Source organism: Suncus etruscus, chromosome 7 (assembly GCF_024139225.1).
Source record: "Suncus etruscus isolate mSunEtr1 chromosome 7, mSunEtr1.pri.cur, whole genome shotgun sequence".
Taxonomy (NCBI): Eukaryota; Metazoa; Chordata; class Mammalia; order Eulipotyphla; family Soricidae; genus Suncus; species Suncus etruscus.
This window is the reverse complement of record NC_064854.1, coordinates 82,576,891-82,596,218: the sequence shown is the minus strand read 5'-3', so window position 1 is coordinate 82,596,218 and position 19,328 is coordinate 82,576,891. Positions and strand designations below refer to the sequence as shown.

The 19,328-nt window shown below is 36.2% G+C and overlaps 1 protein-coding gene, 2 non-coding genes and 1 pseudogene across 3 annotated transcripts in view; 2 read left to right on the top strand and 2 right to left on the bottom strand.

The window, feature by feature from the left end:
* LRRC1 (leucine rich repeat containing 1) overlaps positions 1–19,328 on the top strand; it is a 170,228-nt gene that overhangs the window by 131,419 nt on the left and 19,481 nt on the right. The window contains exons 4-7 of the mRNA XM_049777648.1: positions 1,013–1,157; positions 7,053–7,171; positions 8,260–8,346; positions 18,899–19,014. Of these exons, the coding sequence (XP_049633605.1) occupies positions 1,013–1,157; positions 7,053–7,171; positions 8,260–8,346; positions 18,899–19,014 (467 nt within the window). The remainder of the gene's footprint in view (positions 1–1,012; positions 1,158–7,052; positions 7,172–8,259; positions 8,347–18,898; positions 19,015–19,328) is intronic.
* LOC126014853 (small nucleolar RNA SNORA40) lies at positions 1,567–1,695 on the top strand. Its single transcript, XR_007497820.1, has one exon. It is a non-coding gene; the product is annotated as a small nucleolar RNA SNORA40 (small nucleolar RNA).
* LOC126013604 (eukaryotic translation initiation factor 4E-like) lies at positions 5,624–6,853 on the bottom strand (annotated as a pseudogene).
* Positions 9,945–10,075, bottom strand: LOC126014775 (small nucleolar RNA SNORA51). Its single transcript, XR_007497772.1, has one exon. It is a non-coding gene; the product is annotated as a small nucleolar RNA SNORA51 (small nucleolar RNA).

Below are 19,328 nucleotides of genomic sequence, written 5' to 3'. Positions count from 1 at the left end.
AGAACAATACGTTAGTAAAACACTCCATGGCATTGAGATTAAAGGCTTCTTTAAGGAGGAAACAGCACTCTCCAAACAAGTGAAAGCAGAAATGAACAGATGGGCCTACATTAAGCTGAGAAGCTTCTAAACCTCAAATGAAATAGTGCCCAGAATACAAGAACCACCCACTGAGTGGGAGATACTATTTATCCAATCAGATAAGGGGCTAATATCCAAGTATACAAGGCACTGATAGTACTTTACAAGAAAAATATCATCTAAGCCCATCAAAAAATGGAAAGAAGAAATGAACAGACACTTTGACAAAAAAGAAATAGAAATGGCTAAAAGGCACATGAAAATATCTCCACATCAGTAATCATCAGGGAGATGCAAATCTAAACAACTATGAGGTACCATCTCATACCACATATTGGCACACATCACAAAGTATGAGAACAAGCTGTGCTGTCGGGGATCTGGGGAGAAAGGAAATCTTATTCAATGGAATATTATGCAGCCATCAGAAGAGATGAAATTTTCCTATAAATGGATGCATATGAATTTATTATGCTGAGTGAAATAAGTCAGAGGGAGAGAGATAGACATAGAACAGTCTCACTCATCTATGGGTTTTTCAGAAAAAGAAAATACATTTTACTGGATTTGTGGAACTGGAATCTGACCTCATTTTTTTTTCATATTATTATTGATCATAAAGCCACTTATTTATTTTTAGTACCAGTCCCTTCCTCTATTCAGTGAGAATAATTTCTTGTCTGAAATTAAGAGGAAAAGGAATCCCTCTTGAGCTCTGGTGTATCTTTGATGTATACTTTCATGTTTTTATTGGAAGGGCTCTGGAAATTCACTCAAGTCTTCGCATGTAGGCATATTGTCCAGAAGCATCCTTTGTTACATTGGGATTTGGTTATACCGTCTCGCATATACACTCATAATCACTGTAACAAATTTCTCCCTACTGCAGTAGATTTAAGCCTTAATTTTTATTTATTTGTTCTTTGTGTAGGAAATAGGAAATCTGAAGAACTTGCTGTGCTTAGATGTCTCTGAAAACAGGTTGGAGAGACTTCCTGAAGAAATTAGTGGCCTGACTTCACTAACGGATTTAATCATTTCCCAGAATTTATTAGAAGCAATTCCAGATGGCATTGGTATGTATTGAAAGACCATTGTAGGTGCTGGTTGTTTTTTTTAAACCTTTGGACTGTACTTGGATTTTTTTTTTTTTTTTTGTCACCAACTTAGGCATAAGGGATGTGGCTCTTCTAATCTACTCAGTTTTCAGAGGAGGACTGCTGAGATTATTCATTATCGTTAAAGTTTCTCTCTAAGCATATATTTGTTGTCCTGACTTAGTAACAATTATAGGTGTTCCTATTTTGAGTGTTGGCTCAGTTCTAATTCATTCATATTTTATTTCAGTGATTTCAATAGAATTTAATACAAATTATTATAGTTATCAAAACAGCACGGTATTGGACTTAAGACAGAGCCTCAGATTAGTGGAATAAGCTTCAGTATTCGACAGTGCTCCCCAGACTGTGTGTGTGTGTGTGTGTGTGTGTGTGTGTGTGTGTTTGTCTTGACTCTTGGACAGAAACTTTGAGATAGGTGCAAAAACTAAATCCTCTTTTGCAACTCAGAACTCATTGTTTGGTATGAATCCTGATACAGATGAGAAGGATCATGGGAAAAAAAGAATTTAATACAAATAAAATGCGTTTTAGGCATATGCACAGTCATTAAGAAATTTTAATTGATATCCTGAATAGACCTGATTTTATGGTCTAGATAAAGATTGTTATCAAAAAATGATATGCTTGAATTGAGATTTTTCTTAGCTTGCTGGTAATTATCTTTACTTTTCAGTCACTCTGTGCTATTTACTTAGAAAGCAAAGCAAAACAAAATAAACAAAAAATTAGTTGAGATTGTTTCCTGTAACATAAAGGAATTCAGTCAAAAGCAAGAAAATAAATATAAACAAAGAACGCATAAATATACATTGGGCTGGTAGTTTCACCATAGGCAAGAAAATCTAGTTAAGCATATAGCTGACATAGGATTTCTGTCTTTAACCTTCCTTTGATGTTTCTTCAAAACATGAAAGAACTTTCAGAAAGTTTTTTAATAGAAAAGCTGCATAACATGACCACTTCTTTTTTTGATACATAGTAGAGATGAAAGAAAAATTAAGTAATAACTACTCAACAATAGTTGGAAAATTAATGGTGAATTTGAATATATGTAGAAATATTCAATGAAAAGTTAAAGGATCTGAGTTTGTTTTGTTTTTTAGAAAAGGAAGAAGTAAGAAGCATGAGATGGCTGTGACTTGAGCACTTGAAAAAGTCATGTAGAAGGGTTCATAAGAATGAAAGATTATGAATCTCAATTTCTTTTTATACTGGGGACACAGAGAACTTTGGGACCACACCTGGCAGTATTCAGGATAACTAGAAGTGGTTGGGGACTTGATCTGTGATTGGACCTGAACTGTCTCTCTGCCAATGACTCAGTTTGATTTAAGAAAGTGATTTAACTATATCTGTTACATCCCAGACACAGGGAAATGAAAGTAACAGTTGAACTTCATTAAATTGAAAAGATATTGTACAGCAAAAGAAAGCATGAACAGGATATTTTCAAACATTTAAATTGAATATTTTCAACCAAAATATGGCAGAACAAGAGACAATCTACATCACACAAAAGGGTTAATATTCATAGTATATAAAAATGCAAACAAATTATCACAAAACAAATAACTGAGTCAAAAAGTGGACAGAAGATCTACAAAGCTTTTTCCAAAGAGAAAAGTTGTTCAATAGGCATATGAAAAATTGCTTATGACTATTGAACATCAGGGAAATGCAAATGAAGACTATAACAGTATACCTTACACTTGTTTACATCCAAAGCAACTATTATTAGGGTAAATGCAGAAGACCCTAGATTTGATCCCTGGTCCACCACAAACTGCTGAAAAGTTATATCTTTCTCAGTTTTTATTGCAAATTGATACAGTTGCTAAAATATGGAAGTAACCAAAGTGCCCATTGGTAGGTGATTTTGATAAAGAAAATAGAATATATATTTATAACAGAACACTATTCAACTGTTAGGGGAAAAAAAGAAATTCTTCTATTCACAGAATAAATGGAAGGAACTCCAAGGAATTGAGTGATGTGAAGTAGTTACATGTTCAGCATAAGGTCATAGAATTGATGAGTAGGTCAAAAACAAACAGCTAAGTGATGTTGATAACAAAAATGTTTCTTGAAGAGGAAGGGAAGAGAAAAGAGGTGGAGGTGGGGAATATATAAAAACTCTACTGAAAATCAGTAGAGTCTAGATCGTAAGGCAGTGAATACCCATTTACTGGAAGTGGTAAGTGAGAGATTGCAATAGCACTAGCATTGAGTTTCTGTGGGAGACTCCTTTTGGGATGAGGTGTGTTAGGAGTATGATAGTAGAGTTTACTTGGGATGCTGTTCTCCTCTGACTTCAACAAAAGGTGAGCAGAAGCCCTATAACTTCAAGGTCTCTTTTGAAGATAGATTTTCTGATTCTGAGGTGTTTTTTTGACGGAACGTACCTTCCTACCAATTATTGACAAATATATACAACATCTGTCTTCTAGGCTTAGACCCTTGAATTATAGTTGACGGTGAACATGGTACAATTTCCCTCACTCTATTGGTCTCTGAGATGTTCACAGTTACATTAGTTCTTGTTTTCTATGATTGGTGGCCTTCCCCAGTAATTGACTTGGAAAACTTGACTTGGAAACATTAACTTGGAAAACTTCAGAGGTTACTTCTTCTTTCTACAGAGACAGAAATGCTTGATGATAGAGTCCGCCATTGAATCATTTTCATTCATAAGTGATAAACTGCTCTTGACTGGTTTTGATATTTTTAAGGATGATGCTTATTCCAGGAGGAAGAATTTTTAAAAAAGGTTTCTACGATTTTCTTCTTAATGAAGAGATTCTCTTCCATACAAAAACATCTGCTGTACTTAATATGCCCTCGAGAGCCATTTGCTTTTTTATAAAAAAAAAAACAAAACACAATTTTATTTACACATTTTATTTACAGTCTTAATTTATACTGTCTTAATATGAATGGGTCCATTTTTCTACTTTAGCCATTTTTAACCAAAGCAAAATAACCTAAGTAAATACAAATTGTTAAAATATAGCATAAAGATACAAAAACAGACATACTATTCTAATTAGGAATGTAATTATGATGCTACATTTTTTATAATCCACAATTATGTTTTAAAAATCACACAAACATAGATCACTGATTTGAATGAAATGCATAAATTTGTAGCAAGTCCTTGTTGTTACAAAAAAAAAAACCAAATTACCAAGGAATCCACAAAATTAATGTTTATTCCATTTTCCTGTCATATTCCTGAATCCTTTACCACTGTTACATGAGGAAAAACCAAAAGCAAAACAAATGAAAAACTGAAATCAGAATCACTAATGTTATCAGTAGGGAAACAAATAAAACTCTAGCACCCATCAGCAAGAGCACAGCAGAGACAATGCTTTTAAAAAAGAAACTGATGGCTGGGGGCCGGAGAGATAGCATGGAGGTAAGGCATTTACCTTTCATGCAGAAGGTCATTGGTTCGAATCCCGGAGTCCCATATGGTCCCCTGTGCATGCCAGGAGCAATTTCTGAGCACGGAGCCAGGAAAAACCCCTGAGCACTGCCAGGTGTGACCCAAAAACCACAAAAAAAAGAAAAGAAAAGAAACTGATGGGCCCGGAGAGATAGCACAGCAGCATTTGCCTTGCAAGCAGCCGATCCAGGACCAAAGGTGGTTGGTTCGAATTCCGGTGTCCCATATGGTCCCCCCGTGCCTGCCAGGAGCTATTTCTGAGCAGACAGCCAGGAGTAACCCCTGAGCACCGCTGGGTGTGACCCAAAAACCAAAAAAAAAAAAAAAAAAAAAAAAAGAAGCGGTGGCGCAAGCAGTAGGGCATTTGCCTTGCATGCACTAACCTAGGACCTTGGTTCGATTCCCCCAGCGTCCCATATGTTCCCCCAAGCCAGGAGTGATTTTTGAAAGCATAGCCAGGAGTAACCCCTGAGCATCACCAGGTGTGGCCAAAAAAAGAAAAGAATAAAAAAGAAAAAAGAAACAGATAATTGCAAGAAAACTGTTCCTTAAACCCTCAAATATGCTCCCACATACAATGGAACATTAACAATTTTTTCCTGTAAAATATGAAAACGCAAGTTGTTGAATTTTTAAATATAATATTAATTTTAATAAATAAATTTTACAGTGACCAGGAACACATTTATGGATTCTAGGGATAATGTGTACTGTAATTCTTTGATTAAAAAAAATTAAAAATTAAAAAAAAGTAACAGAACCTAAAAACAAAAGTACAAGCCAAAGACTAAAGAGGCTTCTCTTGTATCTTAGCAACATTTATATGAAAATCAAATTTAAATGCAGTACACTCTGCTTTTGAAGAGGCTTTGTTCAGCTCCCAAATATCGATTGCTTGACACAGTCTCCTATGAGAATACTCAGAAGATGTCTTCTTAAACAAAAAATCTATTATTTAGTGGTAGATCCCCTCTTAGTAAGTAGCTGTGTCTGCATGGGACTGATAACTAATATCTATGGAGGAAGTCCTAACTTTTTCTTGTATACCCTCCAGATATGTGTGACTGCCTCTCTGCTTTTACATTCAGTAGTCCGTATTGCTATCTTATCACCTTTATCTAACATTAACAATAGCTTCACACTCATCATCACTATAGTCATCGAAAGATTCTCCAATATGGAGAATCTAAAAAACAGCAGTGTTTTTTAGCCAGAAGCAATCAAGGTCACTTCTTCTCTGCTATTAGTTCAATGTAATTAACCTTTATCCTCCTTCTTTGTTTTTCTCATCTTCCTGCAAAGGCTATATACCATCTTTAAAAAGTGAGTAGTCATAGCCAGGCATTAAATTACTAGATTACTGGATATGGATGTATAGAGCCCAAAAGTCTTCAACAGTATCAAACTTAGAGATCAACCATAGATTTGCATGCCAAGTTTTGCTTTTATCTTTTTTTTTTTTTTTTGGTTTTTGGGTCATACCCGTCAGCGGTCAGGGGTTATTCCTGGCTCTATGCTCAGAAATCACTCCTGGCAGGCTTGGTGGGCCACATGGGATGCCAGGCTTCGAACCACCATCCTTCTGCATGCAAGGCAAGCATGCTACCTCCATGCTATCTCTCCGGCCCCTGCTTTTATCATTTTTAAAAAACCAGAGTGCCCATCTGTTCTGTAAAAGATGTTTAATATAATGTTCTGGATTAGCAACCTTCTGATTAGATTCTGTTTTCTCTTCTTCTTTAGGTGGGGGATTATTAGTAGGGGTTTATTAGTAGATTTCCAAGAGTGAGCCCTGAGCATAGGGCCAGGAGTTAAGCCCTGAACACCTTTGCATGTAACATTCTCTCTCTCTCTCTCTCTCTCTCTCTCTCTCTCTCTCTCTCTCTCTCTCTCTCTCTCTCTCTCTCTCTCTCTCTCTCCCTCTCTCTCTCCCTCCCTCCTCCCCTCCCTTTCTCTCTCTCTCTCTCTTCCTCCCTCTCTTCCCTTCTCTCCCTCCCTCCCTCTCTATGTCTCTCTGTCTCTTTCTGTCTCTGTCTCTGTCTCTTTCTCTGTCTGTCTTTCACTCACTCATTCAGACCAGGTGGGGTGGGGCTGGGGAAGAGGCCAAATCTTTTTTTTAATCTTATATGCTCAGACTTTGATATGCTGTTTTTAGGTAGTGACTTTTAAAATGATTTGATTCTAATTGCTGACTGTTTTTCATGTTCTATGCAAATTATTTTAAACCCAGCCTCAGTGACCTAAGTAAGAATAATACAGTTTCAAAATATGAAAAGCTAGTTAGAATGGGGAAAACTGAGTAGCAGATTAAAACACACCAAAAAAAATGAACAGCAGATAGGAAAGATCAAATGATGCTGAGGAAACAATTATAACTATGTGTTTAAATAATGCTTTTCTAGGAAAACTAAAGAAACTGTCAATCTTGAAAGTGGATCAAAACAGACTCTCACAATTGCCTGAAACAGTTGGAGACTGTGAAAACCTCACTGAATTGGTTCTTACAGAAAACAGGCTCCTGGTGAGTGGTATGCACATTTCAACTGCTTATTTTTAAGTATGTGCTGTCAAAAACGTTTGTCATAGTTGATGCTACTTATAATTTGATGGACTGAAAGGAAATTTTCTTTTCCTTTTTCTAATTTTATTTTATTGAAACAACTGTGAGTCCTTCATAGATGAATTTCAGATATACAGTGAGTCAGGGCCATTCCTACCACCAGTGTCAACCTCCCTCCACCAATGAACCCAGAATATATCCTATACCACCACCCTTTGCCCCCTGACCTGCCAGTATAACAGGCCCCTTTAAGTTTAGTTTGTTAAAGTGTAGGTTCCTTGATTCTATTATTGTTGGTTTGGGCTTAGATATTTAGTTCTGTATTTATTTCCCCATCAATGCATCTGAGACCACTTGAATCCTGGTCCCCAGCCTTTCTTTATTCCTGAAAGGAAATTTTCTTATGTTGCACTTGAAAAAGAACTTGGGAAGTATGATATTTCAATAGGCCAAGCATATGCTTTGAATGTTGGAGGCCAAGTTTCAGTATTTGTCACTGCATGATCCCTGGGCACTGCCACGAGACCTTAACCCCAGCCCCCTGCCAGCACAGAATTGGAAATAAAATAACCCTTCCATCTTTAGATGCTCATATTGAACCACTGGCCTAGTTGGTAAAGCAAAAAGTAAAGCGTAGGTCAGTGAGCTGGAGTTGGTGAGGGATCCCAGCAATCTCTCCTCAGACTACTTGAGAAGCTTTCTCTGTGAGAAGTGATGGAAGGTAATGAATCTTCTTGCCTTGGTTTGTGGTTTCAGACTTAATAATCAGCATAACAATTAAAAATAAACTATTTAACCTAGGATTTCAATTGCATTTCATAGACTCACTCTGACATCCAGCCATGGCCTAGGGCTCTGGCTTGCAGCCCTTCTTCCCACTCTTCTAGACCTCCTATACCCCTACCAGGTCCCGATTCCCTGTACCAAACAGCTGATTGTAATTCTGTTCTGTAAGTCTTTAAAAAGAGGTGTCTTAACGTTTACCATGCTTTTTTTTTTAAATAGAAAAATCAGTGTATTACTGAATGATTACAATGTTCTCTTAACAGACCTTGCCTAAGAGCATTGGAAAACTTAAGAAGTTGAGTAACTTGAATGCAGACAGAAATAAATTAGTGTCATTACCAAAAAGGTATGTGCTTTAAAAAAATTATTCATTTTACTAAAATAATAATTCACCAGAGATTAAAAAAATGTTAGGTACATTAAAGCACTTATGTGATGCTTTTTGAATTATGATCTCTCCTGTAGGAGTCTAGAGATGGTTGAAGGCATCATATCAAAGAATGAGTTTCACTATCATGAGAGAGAAAATGTAGTATTGCAAGACTGTGAGCATGTTAGGAAAAAAACTGGACTATTGGATGCTTAGTGATATAAAGAAAAACTAAAGTTGCCTGCACAACATACAGAAAATGTCATTAGCAAACAAAGATAGTTTGGAAGAGGAAATGAATAACATTAGATTCAGCTAAGTTTTATGTGACATTTAACTGTCCCACAAACCAAGAAAATTGTAAGAATGGATCTTGATGCACACTTTTCGGGGCATTTGACATTGGTCAGTGTTATGTCTGTACAGGAATGAACGAACTCTCAGAAAGGCATTCTCATAAAGAAAAGCAAATGAAAACTAAAGCCAGATTCCTAGGATTTTTTTTGTCAATCCTCCAAGAGGGCAACGGTCATCATCCATTGTGGAGAGTTGTACAAACCAAGCATTTAAGCTTTGGCAAGTGAGCAGGAAATGTGGGGAACGAGGAAACCCATTGTAGAGCAAACAAGGAGCCTCTCATGCATTGTTTAAAAAGGAGGCTTTCTGTTCAAACCCAAGAGAGCTTGATTGATGGAGAATAACAATATCGAACTTGTTTTTAAATTTAAACAGCATTATAACTTAGTTTAAAATTATACTCAGAGCACCCATGAAATGAGGAGTCAGATCTCTCCTTCAAAGGGGCCACACATTAAAAGGTATTATGTTGTGTGATGTCCTCATTGGCCAGATGCAATTTCCTTGTTAATAGTCTGTTTTGACACTTTCTGACATCATTCTTGGAATAGCTTCAAAACAGCCATCCAATCAGTCAAAATATGAGGGTTCCTTATTTTCCTAGTGTTTTTCTAGGTGTCTGCACTTGATTTCTTTTTCTTTTCTTTGCTTGGTATGATCTACCCTCAGTGTCCCAGGCTTTTCCCTGGATAACATAGCTGCTGCAAGCACCCTCTCCCCAACACACCCTTACTTACTGACCCACCCTTTTGGAAGGATAAGGCTTTTCATTATAAATGTGGCCATCTCTTTAATCTGAACACTAGCATCTAAGTAGTAGTTTTCCAGCAGAGAGATATCTCAGATAAACTAAGAGATTGTGCTACTTCTGAACAAGACATTTTGATTTTAGTCTCTAAATGAAACAAAATACAAGAGTTGCTATTTTCTGTACATTAGTTTTACTCTTCTTGAATACAGGCACATAGGGCTGAATAATGGATGGATGAGCTGGATATTTCTCACACATGAGAAATAGAAAACAAGGACTGTTCAGCTATAACAGAGTCAGTGCAACCATTTACATCATTTTGGCCTTGTAAGACTGGAAGGACTTCAGTTTTGTAAAGAAAGATCAGATTCTCTGTAGTGTAAGAGCATGATTTCCTAAATTGATGCATTGTGAGAATATTACTTAGGTAAATGCCAAAGAATGCTCAGAGCCTAATTGACTTCTTTATTTTTTGTCCCCCAATTAACAATACAAACCAGGCAAAGGGCCTGTGTTGAAGTGTATATGGGGTTCATTTACTGTACCTCCTCTTTCTATACAGTCAGTGTAAAGAACACAGCCTGTGGTAAGAATTGACTTCTTTAGTTTTATTTTTGTTTTTTATGGGTCACACTGGGCAGCACTCGGGTTACTCCTGGCTCTGTGCTCAGAAATTGCCCCTGGCAGGCGCGGGGACCATATGGGTTGCTGGTAATCAAACCAAGGTCTGTTGGGTTGGCTGTGTGCAAGGCAAATGCCCTACCACTGTGCTATCACTTCGACCTCCCAAATTGACTTCTGTTGTTAAAGCTCAGTATGTTTCACTTCATCCCAGTTAGCCCTTCTCCATTTTGGTTCTTTCAAAATAACACCTGCTAGACATGAATTCTAATTTTTGTTTGTTTGGGGGTCACACCCTGCAATGCTCGAGTTACTCGAGCTGCAATGCTCGAGTTACTCCTGGCAGTGTTCATGGAACCATATGGGATGCTGGAGGTTGAACCCAGGTCAGCTACATGCAAGGCAAACATTCTACCCACTGTGCTATCTCTTAAACTGTAGGGGCTCTATTTTTTTTTTTTGTAAAGTGATTGCCACAGTCTTCTTTTCACTTCAACAGAATGAAAATTGTACTCGATAATTGTGTTGAAAGGATTATACTTATTATGTGGTGTGCATAGCATAAATATTCTGGAACAGCTTTTTTTTCCTGTTATGACTGAAAAATCTAAAAGCATTGTGAATGTATTTTTAGCTTCAAAACATTTTAGTTAACTATCACATTTTTTGTGTATTTTTCCAAAATTTGGATTGCTTTTGCTGGCATTGAGAGTTTTATCGACACTTCTAAATACTGTCTTTTCTTGGCTTATTGACAAAGCAGAGTAATTAGATACTTAGGAATCAACTGTGCCCTCATTACTAGTTCCTAGAGTTGTGAATGCTCTGAGCACAAATCTATAATTCTGCTGTGGGTCAACTCTGATAACCTTGAAGAAGTGGTTATATTTGTCTCTGACCATTGGACAGAGCAGCCAAGAGCGTCCTGACCTCCAACTGTGTCATACTGGTCTGGGGAGCACCATCCTTCTTTGAGTGAGGCATGCCTGAAAAGTGTCAATAGGACAGGTCAGCTATGTCATTCAGCTTTGAGCCCTCTGTGCACAGCTTGACCACTTGATCCAATCCTGCACCTTCCTGATTGTAATCTTTCCTTTCAAAACTTGATCACTTTCTTTTGAACAGCTCAGTCACGTGCATGGCAAACTGAATCTGAAATGCTGACCCACTGCACTATATCTGCTAAAAATCCATCCCATATTAATTGCCATTGCTGTGATAAATTGTTTAGTTCCTCCTATTTTTTGTCTTTTTTTAATTGATAGTATTGTACATTGTCTGTTTATTAGTGCAGTTCCTTAGTCTGTAGCCACGTGTATTTGCCCATTTTTTTCCCCAAATGGTTGAAGAGAAAAATGTTTGTATTGTGTGGGTCACAATAAGAGTCTGTTTACGTTCTGTGGTGTTGTTTGTAGTAAACATTTGCAAATCAACAAATGTCTCTTGTTTTTTTAATTGTTAGCTGCTTGGAAATTTAGAAAAGTCAGGTAACTTGTTAAATTGTAAGTATTAATCAGAACCCCACAGTTGCATCTCTGACTTCCATTTTGCTTAACTGCATGACAATTCAAGTCAACGGACTGCTTTGTGTGTTCTTCATTGTAAAATACTGGACATTTTCTTCTAAGTTTAGTGTTGTTACTGTTTTTTAAATGAGTGCATGGAAATTTATTTTGTTATGTGTTTGTCAGATTTGTTCAGATTATTTTTTTCTCAAATGGATGCTATTCTGTGAATTACATTTTAATTGACTTAGAAATTTTAAAAGGCAGCTCATCTATTCTTCACCGAATTCAAGTTTGTCAGCATAATGCTATTCTAATAGAAAGATGAGATTTGCTTTATTTGCTACACATGGCATGTTTCTGTTTTATCAAGCCACTTAATTGTATCTTTTCTCATCCTGTTGCTGAAGTGTGTATGTTTCTGAGAAAGAAAGATTCTAAAATATCTCTTTTTGGGTGGAGGGAAGTGGCTGTATTATAATATGATTCCTCTAAAGAGACAGAAGAGTATACTCTTATGTGAGCATGGATCTGATGAAAAGCCAATAACTTCCTAATAACCCTAGACATTACACCTTAAATATAATCTGTACTATAGAGAACTTACTCCAGCTGGAACAAGGTTGAAGATCAGTCTTTTATTTCTATTAAGTCAAACCTTAGTGATCCTCATTATACAGTTATCCATTCAAAAAAGACAAAACAACAGAAATCAGCTTGTTCTGACTCATAAATTGGGGGGGAAAAAGTGGATGGTACCAGGGGCAAGCAGTCTCATCAACATTGAATGGAAAAAAACCTAAACACCCAACCCAAAGTCAATGACAATAGAATCAAGAAACCCAAACTACAACAAGCTATACACAAAAGGAACTTTTTATACTAGCAGTCCAGGGGGCCAAGGATGGAGATAGGGGAAGATGCTGGGAACAGGGATGGAGGGAGGTCAACACTGGTGTTGGGAATTGCCCTAATTCACTATCACTATGTACCTTAAATATAACTGAAAGACTTGTAATTCACATTTGTCTCAATACAAATTATTAAAAAACAACAAGAAGGATCTGAAGATCATTAATGCTCGCTAGTGGGGCATCCTATTAGCATTAATTACCTATAAGTAATTCACAATATGCAAAAAAATAGCTGTTGTGATAGAACATTTATTTTGTAGGTCACCTATTTTATTGTTATAGTTTAAAATAGTTTTAGTTATCATTATATTCTAGAATTGTTGGCAGATTTAAAAGAAATCATATAGTGCCTAAAATATTAAAATAAAAAAAGTTGACCATGAGATTTGAAGATGGAGGAGTATTCCTAAGTGTAATGTAAAAATAAATGTAGATGCAGTTGATAGATTTGTCTATGTGAAAATTAGATTTCTGACCTTCAAGGAGGTAAGGACAGCTGAGTAGCAGCATATTCCATCACAAATAACAGAGGTGTTAGACATTTTTGCACATAATGGAGGAAACATAAAAAGTAGACAATTATTAAAGCAATTTAATACACCATACCCCCATTTCAAATAACTGTATTGGGCAATTCATAGAAAGGATAAAGAGAAATAGCAATTAGAAATGTTAAGCTTGATTCATGGAAATTCAAAGTTTTTACCTCTTACATTATGAAAGTTAAAAAATACACATTGGCAAGAGTACAGGAAAGTGTCTGATATCAGGGATGGATACATTCTATGGCTTCTCTGAAAGGGAATATGGTAATAGTTAGAAATATGTGAGTCTTCGTTTTGTAGAATTTTCTTCATTTTTTTTGAGATTAAATTTTTTTCTTTTTCTATTGTGTCACCTGTCACAATGAATTATAAAATTACAAAGTTATTAATGATTTAGTTTTAGGCATTCAATGTCCCTTCACTGATGAACACTTTTCTCCAAATGTGCAAATCTTGATTTTGTAAGTCTATAGAAATTATATCTCTAATAAATAATGATATATCTCTCTAATGTATCTCAAATAAATAATGATATATCTCTAATATATCTCAAATAATGATATATCTCTAATATATTTCTAATAAATATATCTAATATATCTAATAATGACATGAAGGATGAATAAGAAAATTTCTTATGATTTTATGTAGCATAGAATATAAAATTCTATAATTTTCTTATACTAGAAAGGTCTTTTATGCTTAGGCTTGTCATATTTTCACAATAGTTTTATGAGGTATGGGTTAATCACAATTAGTATTCCACAAAGTTTGAAACTAAGATACAGAGAGATTAAGTAACTTGCCCCAGATCATACAGCAAAAAATGATAGCATTAACAAGTAGTGTCTAATGTGGTAATGTGGTGGCTTTTTTTAAAGTAATTTGTGATAAATGCATAGAATAAATTATGATGTTAATATAAATTTTAATAAGAAATGGAAGTACATGGAATAATGTTTCTGTTATATGTAAATCAAGGTTCAAAAGTCCTAGTTTGATCTCTGATTTTGTTAGTCTGTACATATAATCACAAATGCATGGCAGTTATACCAAAGGATTGGACCTCAAAATGTTAATACTGATTTTCCTTTTGTGGTAAAATTTATTTTGAGTTACCTATTTAGCATACTTTCTTGTGTGTGTGTGTGTGTGTGTGTGTGTGTTGTGTGTGTGTGTGTGTGGTTTTCCAGTCAATGTAAATTATATTTGTATAATTAGAACAGTAGAAGTCTGTAGTTTTTGTCAGTGGTTCAAAAGCCAAGGGGTCCCAAAGTATGTGATTTCCAAAATCTAAATTTAATCTAATCTAAATTTAAACTTACACGTCATATTATTTCTATTCAGACTCCATTTTGACCAGATTTTGCTTATTACACATTTTGCTTTTTGCAAAGAAATGTGGATTCAGCTATGTTCTAAGTAATATTATGAGGACGATACTGAAGGAAAATGTAAGTTTCCTTACACTTAGGGTAAGCACACACAGTAACATAAAGGCAGACAAATGAGAAAGTATACTCATAGAAGTGGCCTGATTATGTCCTTTAGGTTTATATCAGATATATGCAGTTTATACCTGTTGCAAGTTGACCTGACAAATGAACTTCTCAATGATCTGCAGATCCCATCACCTTAAAATGGATTAAATTAGTGATAAGTTTATGGCAGTGTAGTCTTAAATTGAGACACTAAAAAGCTAAACCTCAGCTGCATTCTGTAACTCTCAGAGAATCTAAGTCTAACCTCTTGTATTCTGGGAAGGTGCTATTATGTGGTTTAAGAGAGATTTAAAAATATCATCTTCCTACATAATTGGTAAAGAGTTATTTAAACAGTGACTCTGATTCCCAGAATTTGTAAGTGATAGAGGCATTTTATCCTCATGACTATTACAAAAACAATAAATTCTGCCTCAACCCAAGAGAGAATGTAAAAATGGATGTGCATGATAGGTGTGATACAACACTAAAGTCATTTTTGACACTGAATATCACTGTCAGACACTCTGGAGCAGTCATTTGGATTCAGAATTTTCACTTTCTTTCTTAGAACCAACAGTATTGACCACATTTAGTTGGCAGGAACAGTAGGTAGGGCTCTATGATAGGTGGTAAATTATACTTGTGGCTTCACCTGATAAAATAATTATTGTTAATTTTGGTTAAAGTGATGTGGCCAAACCTGCAAAGCACATAAGTGACCCTAAATTCTATTCTACATCTTTTGATCTTGAACCATCCACTCCCTTCACTGCACTGTATTCCCCTTTGACATCTATAAAGAGAACTGTATCTTTTGAAGGGTTTGACTGCTTAATAACACTTTATTCAGGTTCCAGCCATCCCTTTCTGGCTTATTTGGAATGAGAACTCTGTATGAATGTTTGCCTGGGACAGTGTTTGCCTTTGTGGATAGTGAGGAATCCTGGCATCCTCTACAGCACAGTCTGCTGTTTGTTGGCATCATCTTTCAAATTAGCACACACACTGGATGTCAGGAATTTGCTCAGCTAGCTGACCACCGAGGGTATCTAGGAGGCTCTTGAATATGATTGCTTCTACCCTTTCCTTGCCATTCTCCGATAGGCATGAGATTAGTGTAGAAAGAAGAAAAAGAAAATAAATCAAGTGTAAACACATTCCATTTTCCCCACCAAATACTTAAGGGATTTTAGCTTGCCTATCACTTATATCACTCTGACAACTTTAAGAGCCTGTCTGACAATCTTTGTTTAGTTTTAATTTTTTTTAGTTTTTTTTTTAGTTTTTTTTGTTTTGATTTTAAGTATTATACATTTATATATACTTTATATATTATATGTATATGTGTATATATATGAATATATACCTTGTACAATTGAAAATGCTTACATGTTTTATAAGTAGAGGTCCTAAAGAGATATCCTTCAGGTGACTGGGCCAGTGGACAGCTTCATGAACACAGTGCCCAAATAATGGTTGAGTGTTGGTGTTGCACACTGGCCAAGAAAGAAGTAAGTGCATCCTCATGAGTTTTGCCATTTTCTGCTTCTGCACCTTGTGGAGTATATACACATAATGCCAGGCCAGGCTGACAGTGTAGAAGGCTATATCTAGCCTTAATCACAAGGAAGAATTGCCTCAGCACATTGCTGACCCCAAATCCTCACATGGAGTAGGATTGTACAACAGTCGGGTGACTGTCTTTGGATTTCCTTCCTATGAGTAAATCTTTGTTAGGGTTATCTAAATTTATCACAGAGAATCTGGTCATGGCATCAAAAGAAAAAGCGTTTTGATTTCTTTTTTTCCATGTTATTCCAGGGCACTGGAATAAAATTGATAGTTTCCTTCCTCAAGGGAGGGGAGGTGAGGCATGCCATGCCCCACAATGCTTTTCAGACATAACATTGATTGAGAACCCCATATTCACAAAATATAAGAGAAGCTACTCTAGAGATTCCTACGAAAATGAAGGAAAAATGTTTTCTCAAGTAAAAGCAAATGATAACTTAATAGCAGCCCTTTGTTGGTAAGGAAGCAAATACACATAAAGTATATAAACATACTACCTGAGAAAAACGTTGGTAGATATATAGACTTCTCATGTGAGTAAATAGAATGGGTACTTGGCTGACCGGCAGCCTGATTATATGTAGTTATGTATAGATTAAACAGTTAGCTTTGTCAGACCATCTTAGGATTTGTCATATGATAGTTTGTCCTGTTAGATACTAGTTATACAGAACAATATACATTAGGGAATGTTTATAGATTAGTGAATGTGTGATTTGTAAGTGATATGTGGTTTGAGACCAAGCCAGGAGCAATTTCTGAATGCATATCCAGGAGTAACTCCTGAGCATCACTAGATGTGGCCCAAAAAGCAAGAAAATAATAAAAGAGAGAAATGTGTAAGAAAGGCATTTCTATAAGAAATGGTACCTTTGGGCAGGAGTGATGACTAAAAGGGATAGAATGTAGGCATTACAAGAAGGAAGCCTGGTTTTGACCCCTGGCACCATATCCCTTCCCAATGTCAGCAATGACCCCCCAGAATGAATGCTCCAAGAATGAACCCTGGGCTACCTCCAGTTGTTGACCAAATCTGAATGAATAGAAAAGAAATCCAAATATTCAAGATATGTATCTTGAATTAATAAACCAGTTTTCACTGGGATGGAAAATGACAACAAAAAGAAGTAAAAGAGACCATTGAATTGCCTTTCTGTCTATTTGAAAGTTTTCCAGGTGGCTGAAGATAATTATGAGTTTGTGTATGTATACTTGCTTACTTTTCTTTTTTTTTGGGAGGGGGTCACACCCGGCAGTACTCAGAGGTTCCTCCTGGCTCTATGCTTAGAAATCGCCGCTGGCAGGCACAGGGGACCGTAAGGTATACCGGGATTCGAACCACCGTCCTTCTGCATGAAAGGCAAATGCCTTACCTCCATGCTATCTCTCCAGCCCCACTTGCTTACTTTTCTTGGACATTCTTTATGAGTAAATGTTACAGTAAAATATATTCCTTCAAAATCTTTATACTAACTCGAAAAAAATCTAATAAACTTTCTATGAATATGTAGCAGTTTTGTTATGTCTTCTGCTTTTCAAGATATTATATACTCAAACACATGTAAATGAAAAAGGCAGAAGATATATTCATATGTCACCAACTAGGAGACTGTGGAGGATTTTTTCATGTCACAGAGAACTCAATAGGCTCCTTCATGAGGAGCCTTTCTGCCAGCCTTTGTTGTGCCTGTGCCAGCCTTTGCTCTCAGTGAAGACAGTAGTCCAAAAAGAATATAGTATTGTATGGAGTCTTACAGAATGTTGTGTCTGGGATCAAGTTGTTTCTACCATCCCAATTAGAATCCCTTTTCTAAAAACACTGCCAATTTGTTCAAGAGAATCACTGCATTTTTTGCCCCCCCCCCTTTTTTTAAAGGTTTTTGGTTCATACCAGGTGGCTGCCAGGGGTTACTCCTGGCAGGCTCAGGTGATCATACAGGTTGTCAGGGATCAAAATCTGGTCAACTCTGTACAAGACAAAAGCTCTACCCACTGTGCATTAGCTCTGGCACCTCTTAACAAAACAAAACATAAAACAGACTAGATAGGTGAATAGCTCAATATCCTTGAATTGCCTATTTTAAAAATAATAAAAATAACCACTAGACATGATGAAGATTGAGATATGAGCTTATGTGCTTTCAGAAGCAAGTCATAGCTGGATCAGTGTGGATATGTTTAACAAACTTACAATAAAATAGCATGAAGTTTGCATTTATCGAACTAAAGAGAACATAACCAAATTATACAAAAGCTATTTAAACCTATGCAGTTGTAATTAAGACCTGTATCACCTAGTAGATGTCCCTCTCTTCTTTTTTTTTTTGTAATAAACCATAACACAAAACAATTAAGATAGAAAGTGGACTGGTCTCTGAAGGGTTGTGTGTGTGTGTGTGTCTGTCTGAACTTTCTGAAGGGTGTGTGTGTGTGAGAGAGTGAATATGTTACTAGAACTCTTGAAATTCTGTATAATCAAATATACTTTTATGGGTTTGCTAACACATTCTAAAATATGTAGTTATATTAGATAGCAATGAGAAATTACTTTTCAGATGGAATTTTTTAGTTGTATTATTTATTCTCTTGATTTAGGATATGTATGCATATTTTTGCAAAGATTTTTATTATCTCATTGAACTTTGTTTTGTGTGATTTTATTTACTTGTAATAGATAATGAGATTTATAAATCATTTGACATAATTTGAATAAAAGATAGTCCAAGTTCACCCCACTTCCTCTCAAAACATGGAAAAATTATGCCTTTTCTTTCCCACTGTAGATTGGGGGCTGCTGCAGCCTCACTGTGTTCTGTGTTCGTGACAACAGACTAACTTGGATACCTGCAGAGGTTTCACAAGCAACAGAGCTTCACGTTCTAGATGTGGCAGGGAACAGGTAATCTTTACATTTGCTTTGCCATTGAGGCATATTTCCCTACTTCCCTCATCTTCTCTTTGCTGCCACATCATCTTTCCTTTGCTCCATCTTGCAGAATGTATACTAATCAGTTGAGCTACCCAGGCCTCAAGTAGTTACTGGCCTCAAGAAATTCATGTTGGGGTCAGAGCAATGGTGCAAGTGGTAGGACGCTTGCCTTGCATATGCTAACCTAGGATGGACTGCAGTTCCCCTGGAGTCTCATATAGTCCCCAAGCAGGAGCAATTTCTGAGGGTTAGCCAGGAGTAACCCCTGATTGTCACTGGGTGTG